The sequence below is a fragment of the Helianthus annuus genome, chromosome 17, assembly GCF_002127325.2.
Source record: "Helianthus annuus cultivar XRQ/B chromosome 17, HanXRQr2.0-SUNRISE, whole genome shotgun sequence".
NCBI lineage: Eukaryota > Viridiplantae > Streptophyta > Magnoliopsida > Asterales > Asteraceae > Helianthus > Helianthus annuus.
The window spans coordinates 2,921,976-2,936,631 of record NC_035449.2 but is presented as its reverse complement, the minus strand read 5'-3'; the positions used below and the strand labels follow the sequence as shown (position 1 = coordinate 2,936,631).

At 35.4% G+C, this 14,656-nt stretch overlaps 2 protein-coding genes across 2 annotated transcripts; one reads left to right on the top strand and one right to left on the bottom strand.

Moving 5' to 3' along the window:
• The first annotated feature begins 8,133 nt into the window (after positions 1 to 8,133).
• Positions 8,134 to 10,805, top strand: LOC110921904. Its single transcript, XM_022166232.1, has 3 exons — positions 8,134 to 8,238; positions 9,447 to 9,606; positions 10,025 to 10,805. The coding sequence occupies exons 2-3, from the start codon at positions 9,470 to 9,472 to the stop codon at positions 10,650 to 10,652; spliced, it is 765 nt and encodes a 254-aa protein (XP_022021924.1). The 5' UTR covers positions 8,134 to 8,238; positions 9,447 to 9,469; the 3' UTR covers positions 10,653 to 10,805.
• Positions 10,806 to 12,242: 1,437 nt separating this feature from the next.
• Positions 12,243 to 13,956, bottom strand: LOC110921483 (30S ribosomal protein S6 alpha, chloroplastic; the record flags this gene model as incomplete). The annotated part of the gene is made up of 2 exons (XM_022165810.2): positions 12,243 to 12,600; positions 13,678 to 13,956. Coding segments are annotated over 2 exons (519 nt in total), but the record flags the coding sequence as incomplete, so codon positions are not given.
• Between the last annotated feature and the right edge of the window lie 700 nt (positions 13,957 to 14,656).

Sequence of the window (14,656 nt, the reverse complement as noted above, 5' to 3'; positions counted from 1 at the left end):
TTGTGGTTTATGCTATTTTTAGTTGTACTTTTTCTTTGGTTATTTGTAAATTATTTATAAATTTATATACTATTAATTTGAAACATTTGTATGCATGTTTGGTTGTAAATTGTGCTTAAGTGGTTGTACTTTAATCAAATAATGGTTTCATTACCTTACCAAATTCAGTCTGTTTTGTATGCATGTATGGTTGTAAATTGTGCTTAAGTGGTTGTACCCTAATCAAATAATGGTTTCATTATTTTACCATATTCAATCAGTTTGATCCATTCAAAGTTGTGTTATTTTATTTGTAAATTATTATTATTATTAAAATAATCTAATTAATTTAGCCAAAATCTTGTATAAATATAATTTGCAACATATTGATGCAATGGTTGTTGTAATGTATGCATTATGGTTTTTATAATGGTAATGATGTATATTATATATAAATTACGATGAACCTGTCAAAGGGGAAAAAATAGACGCGGGTTCATCGTAACGCGCGAGTGCTAGATGAACTTAGTTATTTTATTCTATGTTTTACCTTTCGGTTTAATTTCTTCGCATTAACACACCGCAACTTCAGTGTCGATGGTCGCTGGCAGTAGTGTGGCATTAGTGTTCGCTCCCGCCGCAACGTGGGGGCTACTTAATACTAGTTTATTCATAATTTTATAAATATTAATCATCAATATTTAAATATATTAGTAAATAATTATTAAAACACTAGGCTCGTTTAGGCTTGCGAGCCGGCTCAAGCTCGATAAGCGAAGCTCGGGCTTGGGCTCGTTTACCAAATGAGCTTGTTTAAGCTCAGCTCGATCGAGTTTTTTTTTCAAGCCGAGCTTGAGTAGCTCGACTGGTTTCCACCCCTAGGTATACCAAACAATCCAACGCGTGATACCTGGGACAACTTCTAAACCTTTCGGCCCGTTTCCTGTTTTACTATATTTTTATCCAATTGACCCGTTTTCAAGCTACAACCCACTTTGAGGAATAACATACCGTGCAAAATTCAAATTACCATGACTACATTAAAACTTGTTAACAATTCAAAACGCTCACCAACTGAAAACAAAAGCTAAAACAAGATTCGACTACGGCTCGCAATTCGCAGGGTTTAAGTTTGCTTGATCAAAGGAATTCAGGTGGTCAATACTGTTTCTTCTCTTTTTTTACCTTTGTTTGTAACCTTACCACCTTCTTGTTGCTCAGCTTTCTTTTCGGCCCGAATCGTGGCCCGCTTTACATGTGGACGCAAATATTATTGGTTGAAATTCTATAAATCTAATGGATTGGATTGGACCCAACTGAAAGAATCTTCAAAAACCATAATGTTTAATTCGTAGCAACAAAAACCAATACTTAAATAATAGTTTTGGGAAATAAAATTTGAAGTATTCAATTCAAAAGAATTATCAAGCGCCATAAATATAATTTTAGGGAAAAGAAGTAAAGCAGTCATTGCTTATGCTAAACTATAAAACAATTAAACAAACAACAAACAGCTCCATCCTAACCTCATTTTATCCAATCAGACTTTATCTAGACAACATATAATGAGTAAACAACAAAACAAGCCCTTAGGGTGAACAGGGTGGATGCGGTGAACCCAACGGTAACTGGTTTTACCGGCGGGGAACACGGCGCGGTAATGTTATTTGGGTGACCGACTACTCACCGCACATGTATTTGACCGTTTGAATTAATTATAGCCGTTGGAGGGAGGAAGGCAACGGCTTTGTAGCTGTATAAAAATAAAAAAAAAATTACATATCTATCTATACATATAATAAAAGAAACCACTTTGAGGACACTTGTCATCATATTATCATATTAGGCCATGTCTTATGGATAATTATAATTTTCGTTTAATCTCTTCTAATTAATTATAGATAATTCTCCTACTAAATATTATTTAGTTTAATTATTACCTTTATATTTATCTATTTACTTCAAATTCAAACTTAGTTATCTAATTTGATATTAGAGTAAATTACGATTTTGGTCCCTGTAGTTATATCACTTTTACCCTTTTAGCCCAAAAAGAATTTTTTTAACATCTCAGCCCTCATTGTCTTTTATTCTAACCCTTTTGGACCCCAACGTCTTTTTTTCTAACCCTTTTGGTAGGGGCCAAAGGGGTTAGAAAAAAAGACGTTGTAGACTCAGATGTTAAAAAATTTGTTTTTTGGCTAAAAGGATAAAAGTGATATCACCACAGAGACCAAAATCGTAATTTACTCTTGATATCTATACTATATATTTGAACGTTTTGGTTAGTTTGGTATCAAATAGATTTTACGAAACTTAAAATAAAATTAACTAATATTATTTATCATTTCTACATTTACAAGTTTTAAATAAATGGTTAGATTTATTGAGACTTCGTTACATTTACAAGTTTTAAATGGTTAAATTTATTAATACTTGTTAACAAATATTACTACAATATAATAATCTATTTATATCAATATAAATATATATATTTATACTATACTATATAATAAAACATTCATTGTAACTTTTTTATTATTTGGTATATAAAATTACATTTATTCAACCCGTGTAATAAATGGGGTTTCTTAAAGATGTATTATTTTATTATTTGGTAAACAATATTATATTTATTCAACTCGTGTAAAACAAGCGGTTTTAAAGATATAACTTTTTTATTTGGTATATAAAATTATATTTAACCCGTACAATATGGTTCTTATAGATATAACTTTTTATTATTTAATATATAAAATTATATTTATTCAACCCGTGCAATAAATGAGGTTTTTAAAGATATATTCTTTTATTATTTAGTGTATAAAATTCATTTATTCGACCCGTGTAATAAACAGGGTTATAACCTAGTTTGTACACTATATAAACCCAACCCAATTTATACCAAATCATCCCCAACCCATTTTCTCATTTCTCCAAAACTAATCTCTATCCCTATTAAAATGGCGGATGAAATACCATTGTTTTTTTCACCCGATAGCAGTGACGACGAGTTAGCTTCAACCGATAGTAGCATAATTTTTTTTCCAAAATCTCATCGAGCAAACCGAACTAAAAGACACGAGCGCATCTAGCAAAAAAACGATATGTTTGTCGTGATCGTGAGAGTGGCCACGAAACCCTTATGGCGGATTATTTTATCGAGGACCCTAAATACAACGATGACATTTTTTGTCATAGGTTCCGTATGACAAAAAGTTTGTTTCTAAAAATTGTGAGCGACGTGGAAGCGAATAATAACCCGTGGTTTGAAAAGGACGTGGATGCGAGAATGAAGAAGGGTTTTACACTGTTGCAAAAAGTTACATCGGCTATTAAACAACCTGCAACCGGTAACCCTCCAGACGAGAACGCCGAGTATTTACATATGGCGGAAAGGACTTCCTGCGAGTGTCTAGAATATTTTTGCGAAACGGTATGTAAAATATACACCTCCCAAGTTCTTACGTAGACCAACAAGCCACGACATGACGCTTTTGTACCAAGCTCATGAGAAGAAACATCACTTCCTGGAATGGTCGGTAGCCTTGATTGCACCCATTTCGTTTAGAGAATGTGTCCCACAGAGTTTCGGGGCCAATATATGAGAGGAGATCACCAATACCCGACAGTTATGCTCGAAGCGGTGGCCTCTCAAGATTTGTGGGATTGGCATGCTTTTTGCGGTCCTCCAGGTACACAAAACAACATCAATGTGCTTCAGCAATCTCCATTATTATTTCTTACTGAACGAAATGGAACGCGCCAAAATGTCCATTTTATGTTAACAACCACTTATACAAACGTGGTTACTATCTCGTGGATGGAATCTACCCTACATGATCCGTGTTTGTCAAATCATTTCCATATCCTCACCTACTAGACGAAAGAAGTTCAAGAAGCAACACGAGGCAGCAAGAAAAGACGTGGAACGGACTTTTGGTGTTTTGAAGTCAAAATGGGGTATCATGAATCAGCCAATGCGTGCTACAAGTGTGAAAAAACATTCGGTATGTGGTGTATACGTGTATTATTTTACATAACATGATTTTAAAAGACGACGGAAACGCAACAGCACCGGTACACATTCGGGATCCTCCAGTCCAGTCTGCTCTAGATGACAGTGTGTTAAACGAGCTTATGGATGAAGATACGCATTGGAGACTAAAACATGATCTCGTGGAACATCTCAAAAGACTAGATTTACCCCATCTATTGATGGAATCTGACGAAGAGTAGTAATTTTATTTAGTTTAATTTATTTTAATTTAATGTAATGTTTTTTTAATTTATTGTACTTTTGTTTTGTTAAAAATATGTTTTTTTAAATTTATTGTACTTTTGTTTTGTTAAAATATGTATTATTTATTAATTAATGCTAAATTCCTTAAAATAAGATCAGTGGGCTTGTCAAGTGGAAACTATTGAGTATTCACATCCCCTCCACTATTCTTATCCCCATCTTCAAAATCCAAAAAAATCAATAAAAAATCACTACATCCCACTCTCTATCTCTATTCCCATCCCCTAAATTTTGTAGAAAAGCCACACTCACCCCTCAAATGTAAAAACTACTACTCTCTATATCATATTTGTCACATACACATATATTAATATTAATAATAATAATAATAATAATAATAATAAAGAAAAAAGGAGCAGAGAAATAATACAAAGATATGTATGGAGAATGGGATGTGAAGATTTTCTAAAATGGGAGATAAACTTGGAGGATAATAAGTTGATGCAGGGGTAGGGGCAGTAAGGGAAGAAAAGGGTAAAAAATTAGGTATTTGTTCTTTTGAGGCTTTCGGTCTGTCATCTTAAAGTTGGTGTTAATTTACCATTCAGGCTATCCAGTTTCTATTATTATAAAATATTATAGATATTTCGGTTTGCCATCTTAAAGTTGGTGTTAATACCGAAGACAATTCTTAGATACAGTTACAAGCACTAAGATTTATTAATTTGTTACAATTCTTGAATCTTATTGTAAACATTTCTTGATTTTTTTTCTTATTTAAGGATAAAACATTTAATTTATTTATTACTTTATTTAAGTTAGGATTTATTAATTTGTTACAATTCTATAAGTTATTTATTTTTTCTAAAAATATATAATTAGGACATTTGTTTTAATATAGATATGTATTTAAAAACTATATGTTTATTGCGTTGCAATGTAAAAAGACCTTTTATATAAAAGTGTATTTCTCCATGTTTAACCCTTTCAAAATTGTTATAAATTTAACCTTTCGAATCTTCCTATACTAATAAATGAAAATCTTTTTGTACACGTGTCACTCTCTGGTGCCTCCTCTCTTTTAATAATAATATTACATATTAATTTTATACACAAAATATAATATAATATTAATTAATATAGTTAGAGATAAACGTCTAAATTCAAATTTAATTGATAATTATCTATAACAAATATAAATGTATCAAATAATATAATAAGTATAATATTATTTAATATAGTTAGAGATCAAACGTATAATTTTAAATTTAATTAATAGTAAATTACTTTTTGAGTCCCTATGTTTTAGTGGTTTTAACCACTTGAATCCAAAATCAAAAAGTTTAACACTTTGAGTCTCTAACCGCTCATTCACACCCTCTGTAAAAAATTCAAAAAAACTTTTGTAAGGTTGAGTTCTCTAAGTTCTCACAACTCATAGAAGTTTTCATTTTACCCTAACCATATATATTTGTTAAGATAAAATATATTATTTGGATATAAACAATAATTACTAATAAGGTATCAAGTCACATGTACAAGTAACGAAAATATAACTGTTCTTTATTTTTACTAATTTATTTAATAAGTCATTTAATTAGTAAGGATTATATACAAGTTTATAATTTACATTTTTCGTCACTCGCCCCGTATAATACACGGGGTTGTAAACTAGTTGTTAAGATGAAAGAGAATGAAGAGAAGAGAAAAGGGAAAAGGGGAGATAAATAGTTTATTTTGGTTGTGTTATTGTATGTTATTTTATTTAGTTATCCCTTTATTTGATTTAATGATTATTATTTAATGATATTTATTCTATAATTTTCTAAAATTCTGTAAAACTTGAGAATAGTTTTTAAAGGGTATTTCAGTAAAAGAAAACTAACCAAGTATTATGGTTTCATTAGTTTCCTTAGATACTAATAATTGTTTTACTTGTGGCATTGAAAAAGACATGTCTATAAATGTATCAATATATGATGTTATGGATAAATTTCAAAACATAAAACCCGTAAAAAACAACTTTGGATATGTATTAGATATGAACCGGCCCAATCCGATATGAACCAATTTTTTTATATATACATAGGGGTCTAAAATCTTTAAAAATACTTCGTACCCCCATAAAAAAAATCTTGGGTCCGCCACTGCTCAAGTATGAAGCCTTCAACAATGTGAGAGCTTCAACTTAGAGTAAATCAGATCAAGGTGCAAGGAACAAATGAGAAAACCCAAGCTATTTATAGAAAGTCTTGAGTTTCTAGGCTCATTACATGTGTTTTTGCAAGAATCAAAGCATGATCTTGGCCATACACATATGGCCCATAGATTAGAATACAAGGGGAGCTCAAATACAAGCCAATGGCATGCCAAATCAGGGATTAAAACCATGAGAACAGGCTGTTTTGAACAGATTCAATGTTTCTGTCTGGGCAGTCTGTCGCGCCCCGCGTAGACTTACACCCCATCTTTCGCGGCCCGCCAGGATAGTTTCAAGAATTGTCAGTTTAATCCCTACGTGTCCAAAACTTTGATTTTGATACATTTCAGCCCCGTTAACCCCATTTCAAGGCTTTACAATGAAGTTAAAGCATAGGGAACATGAAATATGCTTGAAAACATCTCGGATGTCGGTTCGTTTGGTCGTACGGTCACGTTATTCGGTTAATTACGACGAAAACTCGAACAGACGCGAAAATGATCCAGATTGCGCGATGAATGGTATTTTTGCATTCCAATCAATAAAATAAAATATTTTAATGATTACAAAAATATTTGGATGTCCGGATATGTTCAGAACGGAAGCTATGCGCGTAAATGCAAACTTATACACTTTTTGACCATTTTAGTCCCTATTGATCAAATAAGCACTTTTTCGCATAACGAACCCCTCAAGGCTTATTTCTAAGCTATGTAAAGGATATTTAGGGTATGTTTAGCTTATGATCAAGTTCCGGAATTGTTCGTTTCTATACGAATCGGCCTACTTTCGCAGTTTGATGCAAATAGTCCATGCGATCGAATAAACTTGTTTTCGACACACCAAACCCTCCAAAACCTTATGTAAAGGTTATTTAAGGTATGTTAAGCCCATGTCGCTGTTTCAGAGTGTTTGTCGCGTTAAACTGATTATGTTTATTCATCAGTTCGCGTATAACTTTCCAGAAAGCGATTTAAAGCTTGAAATTGAACAAGAATTAACCAACTGGGGTGTCCCAGTTGGCCAGTCCCACCTCTACTCTTCATAGAGACCCGGGTTCGAGTCCAGGCAGGGGGTATTCTGCCACCTTCTTCCCAGAGGGAAACGGACCCAGCTCGGGATGGGGTATTCACCGCCAGGCAGCATTGGGACGTTGCTAGCTTGTGGAGTGGGATCACTCCAGCGGCCGGGAGGTCCGTGCAATAACCCCCCCCTCCCAATTGAACAAGAATTGATATGTTCAAATGTCTCATGTATTTATACAAATCCCAAGTATGAAATATGAAATACAAGATTTCATTGGTTTTGCATTTGTATGATGGTCGTAGAGGCACAGATGTCACAATGGGGACTGTGACGACTCGTAATCTTAAGGTGTGTCTTTAATTCCGAATCACTTTCTGTTGCGATTGGGTTGCATGGTAGCTACGTATGCTTGTACGTTTACTTGTTTAACTTGGTTAAGTTTAAACGTTTACTTGTTTAACTCGGTTAAGTTTTGTGTTAGGGAGTATTAGTTGTTTCAATTAAATGGTTGTTAATTTGGGCCGCTACACACTACACTAGTGCCTTTGATCGCATTAGGCCGCACCCTTGGGCCTTTCTAATTCAATTTGGGGCTGCCCAAACCTCCGAAGCCCAAAACAAATCTAATCGATATACATGTACCCACATTTAATTAAACTGCATGCGGTATTCCTTGTTACGCTCAAACACACAAACGCAAACCCTAGCATTAACCCTCTCCCTCTCTGGTCGACGGCAACGTGTTCTGGACGAAGTTTTTCCTCTCCGTTCGTCGTCTTTCTTGAGTACGGTTAGTATGTTTACCCATTGAATTAACTTACATTCCTTGGTGTCTTGTTTATGTGTGTATGTGTATCGGCAGTATGGATTAGAACGATTGTTTTGTTCTTGTTTTAGAGTTGAGCTTGATGAAAACATAGATGACTCATGTGAACTGAAAATAAATGATGATGATATCCGTATGCTTGGTGCTAAATCTGTTAAGCTGTTTAAAGAATAAATGATGATGATTTCGGTGGAATGACTCTAGGTGTTAATGATATAACGCCTGCAAATCGTTTTAAATACTGGTTATAAGAAGTTCTATTTGTTATGTTAAGTGGAGATGATGACTTCCTACTAGTATGGTTAATGACAAAGATGCTTGGATATGAATGTTATATGAATTGGAAATAGGAGCTGCCATTAGAGGTGATGGATTCTGGGTTTTCTTGAATGTACAAGTATACCTTTATGTTGCATGTTTTGAAATCCGTGAATTTAATGGAATTTGTCCTACTTGGTTGATTTAAGGAGATTGTGATGATTGGTACATTGGGCCGCACACCTTGAATCCACTTGCACACACACTACTCGATTGGGCCAGTCATGATGGGCCGCGGACAAACCATGTGATCGCACACTGTTACGATTTGGGACTTCTAAGGCCATGTGTAGTCATAAAGCCCCTTGTGGTGTGTTATGCGACACGTGTCGTGCCATGTCACACGGGGGCTTTATGGGGCGTTATATCACTAGAGCCCGTAGTCATAAAGCCCCTACCCATCATTACCTATTTAATAATTTTCAATATTATTAATTAATTATAAAAACAATACCCTTTTTTTGATTGGTCCAAGTTTCAAACCCTCCCTCCACAACGCCGCTATGGATATCGCGCTGCCCAATTTTTTTTGCCTCATAACGCTGCCCGTAGTGGTGTTCGGGGCGTTATGAGGGCGTTACGAGAGAAAGTGGCGCCATATGGAGCCCCACTACGCATACTCTAAATAGGGTCTTGTAGACAAACTGATATTGGGGGATTTAATCACCTACTATGTGATATTTTGATGTATGTTGCCGATTACATTGTATGGTCAACTGTTACAATACGTATGATAGTATGTGTGTTACTTATACATTAGACTACGTGGTATGTGATTAGGGAGTATATGAATTAATCATGCGTGAAATATCTAGTGTATGTGCATTCGAACCTACCATACCATGAATTCACAGGTTGCCATAGAACCTACCATACCATGAATTCACAGGTTGCCATTTTGGTGAGAGATGGCCAACCATCACGAGCACTGGCACCCACACCCGCACCTGCACCAACGGCAAGGGCACGGGCACCTGCACCAGCATCTCCGCTTTCCAGCACTGCCAAGATGCGGTAAGGCTTTCTGTTCGTCTAAGACCATGTGTAGTGGGAGGATAAAACAAAGCACCCACCCTTTGGCATTTTGCGTCATGTGGCAGTCCAGTTAGTAAGGGGGCTTTATTGGGCTCTATGTTAAAAGGGGTGTAGTGAGGCTTGAAATATTGTGAGGCATTATATTCTAACAGAAGTAAATAAAAAAAAATGCTATTGGCCATCCAGCAAGTTCCGGGCGTTTTTAAAAGCACGCCAAACCCATTTTTTTCAAATAAAAAAAAACGCCCCAGGGGGCGGTTTTGGGGCTTGGTTGGGCTTTTTTGTGGGAAAAACGCCAAAAAACCCCACTACGTGGTCTTAAGATGAATCTATAGTTTCCTTTTTCAATTTTTATGTTTTTGATAACAATAATAACTAGTGAAACTGTTTTCTTCAGGATTTTATTGTATATTTTTCTTTTGCATCGCGTTGGCATGATTTATGGAATGATGTGGATCCGAATTAAATGGACGCCTGGAAACGAACATCAATCTTTTTTTGAAAATAACCAAGCATTTAAGAAGACCGGCATTGTCGCATTTTGGACCCTTGAATTCATAGCTACAAGCATGGGCTTCTGCTTAAACGAGTTAATGCCGGATGGCAGTTACACCATTTTGAAATTTATCGGTAGCTTCTCGGCGTTTCTTGCTATATTCTCGCTTACGATGGAGTTAGTTCTCCCCGCCAAACTCACCTGGGTCGGGTATTTGTTGGTGTGTGTGATCTTTGGGATCATAGTTACATGTTTATGTTATGAAGATCATGAACAAGAAAAGATGTCATCCCTGTTAACTTTCAATAGCTTGGTACTTGTTCTTGTAACGATCTTGGTTTTTGCGGCGCTTGTCATCCCTCCAAAGCTCAATCGGGTTGCGTATACAGTCATATATGTATCCCTCGGGATGGAAATCGCATATCACTTTATTACGTGCTTCAAGTTCGTTATCGACAAGGCAATACGACACTCTCGAAATACTTACTATCTTACATATTTGATGCAAATCCGAGGCTCACTCTTCTGATGTTTCATACCGCATATCGTTATATCGGTAGTCTTGTCTAGTTTCATAGTTTATTTCAGAACGATTTGATCAACATAAAACTTACAAATGAACGATCTGTTTTCATTCGTTTCTATCTTGGTGATTACAAAGGAATGATGCTTTGGATTTGTGTCATAGTTGTCAATAGCGTGCGTAGCGATCCTTATAGCGCGCTACGTAGCGTATAGGTTTAGACTAGTTATTAGGGTTGTAGCAATAGATATTGTTAATGTTAATAAAGTTTTTGCTAAATAAACATAAATGTAAAATAGCATATATATATATATGCTAGAATGAAAACCACCCCGAGTTGTAAGAACCGCGAGAACTACACCATCCGGGTCGCCGTTTACCATGATTTTTTTACAACTACATGTGTATATTATAAACACATCCGTAAAAAAAAAAATTTAAACGCCCCCCCCCCCCCCCGAGGGGGTAGTTTTTTACACCACAAGTTTGGTGTTTTTATTTTTCTTTTTTTTTTCACCAAACTTGTGGTGTAAAAAACTACCCCCTCGGGGGGGGGGGGGGGGGGGGCGTTTAAATTTTTTTTTTTTTTTTACGGATGTGTTTATAATATACACATGTAGTTGTAAAAAAAATCATGGTAAACGGCGACCCGGATGGTGTAGTTCTCGCGGTTCTTACAACTCGGGGTGATTTTCATTCTAGCGGCTCCCTATATGTATATATATAGTGGATGATTCAAATGAGAAGAAATTCTTTGTAAGAAGAAAAAAGAAGAAATTTCAACCAATAGAAATGGTTCATTAGACTTCATTTAATATTTGTACTTAATGTAACTATAAGGGTATATTAGTAAACTTACATACATTATTAATTGGTAGTTTCATCTTTAATAACTAACTATAATAAATTTGTAACTTATTTTTAAAATATATATTTTTCACAAAAAATAAAAATAAAAATTCATTTATAGTGTAGGACAAATACGAGGCGTGTAGGATAAATTACGAGTTGTGTAGGATAAATTTCAATATGTGTAGGATAAATTTCGAAATGTGTAGGATAACTTTTGATGTGTGTAGGCAAAAATATTTAGTGTGGAGGATTATAGTCTTAATGACTAATTAATTAGTCAACATAATAATAAATGAAATGAGAAAAAAACTATTTAATGTTTTACAATTATACCCTTTTATTTTTTTTTCTTCTCAATCAAATTTTCTTCTCAAATGAACCTTCCCCTATATATATATATATATACACACACCAGGGTATTTTGATCTAACATACATATAAATTTTTTTCAATTTTTTTTCTAGTATATCACTATTTATAAATTTTTTTCAAATTTATTTTTTCTAGTGTATCACTATTTATAAAATAGCCGTTCCACTATTGATCGTTATTAACTATCTAGCATATAGAAACCTTATCGTTATTTGTCGCTATTCGCCATTAACAAGTATCGTTTGGGTTCTTCTTGGCATTTTAGCATATAGCTTTAGCGCGTAATCGCTTATGTCTTGTACCCTGTTTAGTAACAAAAATCCTCGGGCGACATACTTCTAAAACGATGATAATCGAATAACATCAAGGAAACAAATGGGTATTAGAATTTGGAACAACATTGCCACTGGTTTTGCCGAGTTGGTTTACGTACTCTTAACACATTCAACGCGTATTACATCACTAATCCTTCCTGGTTCCGATACATGAACTAATATTTTCTTTTCCTAACCTTGAAGGTGGATGACCTAATCACATCATCATCCATCTTTAACGTTGCCTCGAGCACCTCAATCGATTCGGGTTTCGTGAAATACGTAAACAAAAGATAAATACCGTCTAAGTATGTGTTGGTTTCGCCAGCTTTGTTTTTCTTCTTGATGCTGTATGCAAGTGGAATAACTCCCCTGTTGAACACCTCAACGTACATCCCACCTCCAGCAACAAGCAACTGTAACAATAACAATACAAATTCATTAAAGCTGGGGGTGATAAATAGGGGCGAGTAATAACTGAACCATTAGTCGAAACCAATGAAACCGAAAACCAACGAAATAAACAGGGGTGAGTATTAATTAACCCAAGTTAATCAAAACCAATCCAAAAACCAACGAAACTGAACCGAAATTAACCAACGAAACCGAACCGAAATTAATAAAAAATTGTATAAATCGAAAATCGGTTATCGAATTTTTATTTTTTACCCTCGGTTAACCAAAACTAACCTAACCGTTCATATTTTCATATACTTCTAGTTTTTTATACCTCCATTTTAATTTAATGTACTTATACCACCATTTCAAAATGTATTTATAAGCCCAAGTTTGGTTTTAGTTATTAACCGAAACCAAACTAATAACCAAAACCGAACCGAAATCTGACGAAACCGAACCGAAATTAACGAAAACCTATCAACTTAAAATCGATTATCGTTTTTTGTTTACCCACGGTTAACCGAAACTAACCGAACCATTCGCATTTTCATACACTTATAGTTTTTTACACCTTCATTTCATTTCATGTATTAATACAACTATTCATGTATTTATAAGCCCAAGTTTAGTTTTAGTTAATAATCGAACGAAACCGAACCATTTATATTTTCATACACTTCTAGTTTTTTATACCTCCATTTCATGTATTTATACAACCATTTCATGTATTTATAAGCCCAGGTTTGGTTTTAGTTAATAACCGAACTAACCGAAACCGATCCGAAAACTGACGAAAACGAACCGAAATTAACCGAAAGCCTATCAACTTAAAATCCATTATCGGTTTATTTTACCCTCAGCTATCCGAAATCACGCGAACTGTTCATATTTTCATATATTTATAATTTATATACCTCCATTTCATATAATTTTAAACAAAAATTTTAGCTCAAACTAACCGAATAAACCAAACTGACTAACCAATTAGCTATTAGCTAATATATAGATTAACTAATAACGGTTTCAACTGACGCTACTAACATACACACTCCTAGCTAATTACACCAGAAATGCATACAAAATTGTGAAGTTACCTCTTCGTACTTGTGGGTTAAAGAGAGTCGTTCGTCTTCAGACATATTGGGTCGTAAAACAGCCATGGTTTCATACTGTCGTAAACCCGGTGGGCACTGGGGCTCCTCTTGTTCTTCAACGGCAGCCATGGATGAGTTGTTGGAGTCATCTTCGTTTCCGAGGCCTCCTTCGAAGAATGTTCCGGAGAAATCTAGGGTTTGGGCCTTGATCGAAAAGGGGTTTGTTTTGGAATGATGATGGTGGTGGTTGTGGATGAAAGTAGGGGTGTAAACAAGCCCGGAGGCTCGAGAGCTACTCGTGATCGGCTCGGTTAAAAGCTCGAACGAGTCGAGCCTTAACGAGCCCGAGCCCAAGCTCGAGCCTGAAATAGAGCTCGTTTAGTTATCGAGTCCGAGCTTGAAATACAAAGCTCGTTTAGGCTCGCGAGCCCAAACGAGCCTAAACAAAATTTTAGTTTTTTATATATATAATATAATAACGATGATGATAACATTGGTGAGCCGAGCTCGAGCCGAGCTTTGGCTCGTTTAATCGCTGTTGAAACGAGCTTGAGCCGAGCTTTTAGTTCATTTGAGTTTGTTCTCGAAATAGCTCGAGCCGAGCTCGAGCTTTGGGTTTTACTCGCGAGCCGAGCTCGAGCTCAGAGAAGCAGGCTCGAACCGAGCCGAGCTCGAGCTCGAGCTTCATAAAAACATAACGAGCCGAGCTCGAGCCTAGTCGGGCTCGGCTCGGCTCGTTTACACCCCTAGATGAAAGGTGTGAGCTTGTTGGTGGTAAATGGAGTTAATGTTTTGAGTAGAGGACGTGATGGGAGGAAAGAAGAAGAGATCATCATCGTGTTGGGTTTTGCAAAGCAAAGGCAATGTTTTAAATACGGGTCGGTTTATTGTCACGGTACGGTTAAACCTGGTATAAATAGGTCTCGGTATGGTCTTTGAACCGTAGGTATATTCGGTAAGGCAGGTTCATACTGGTCTA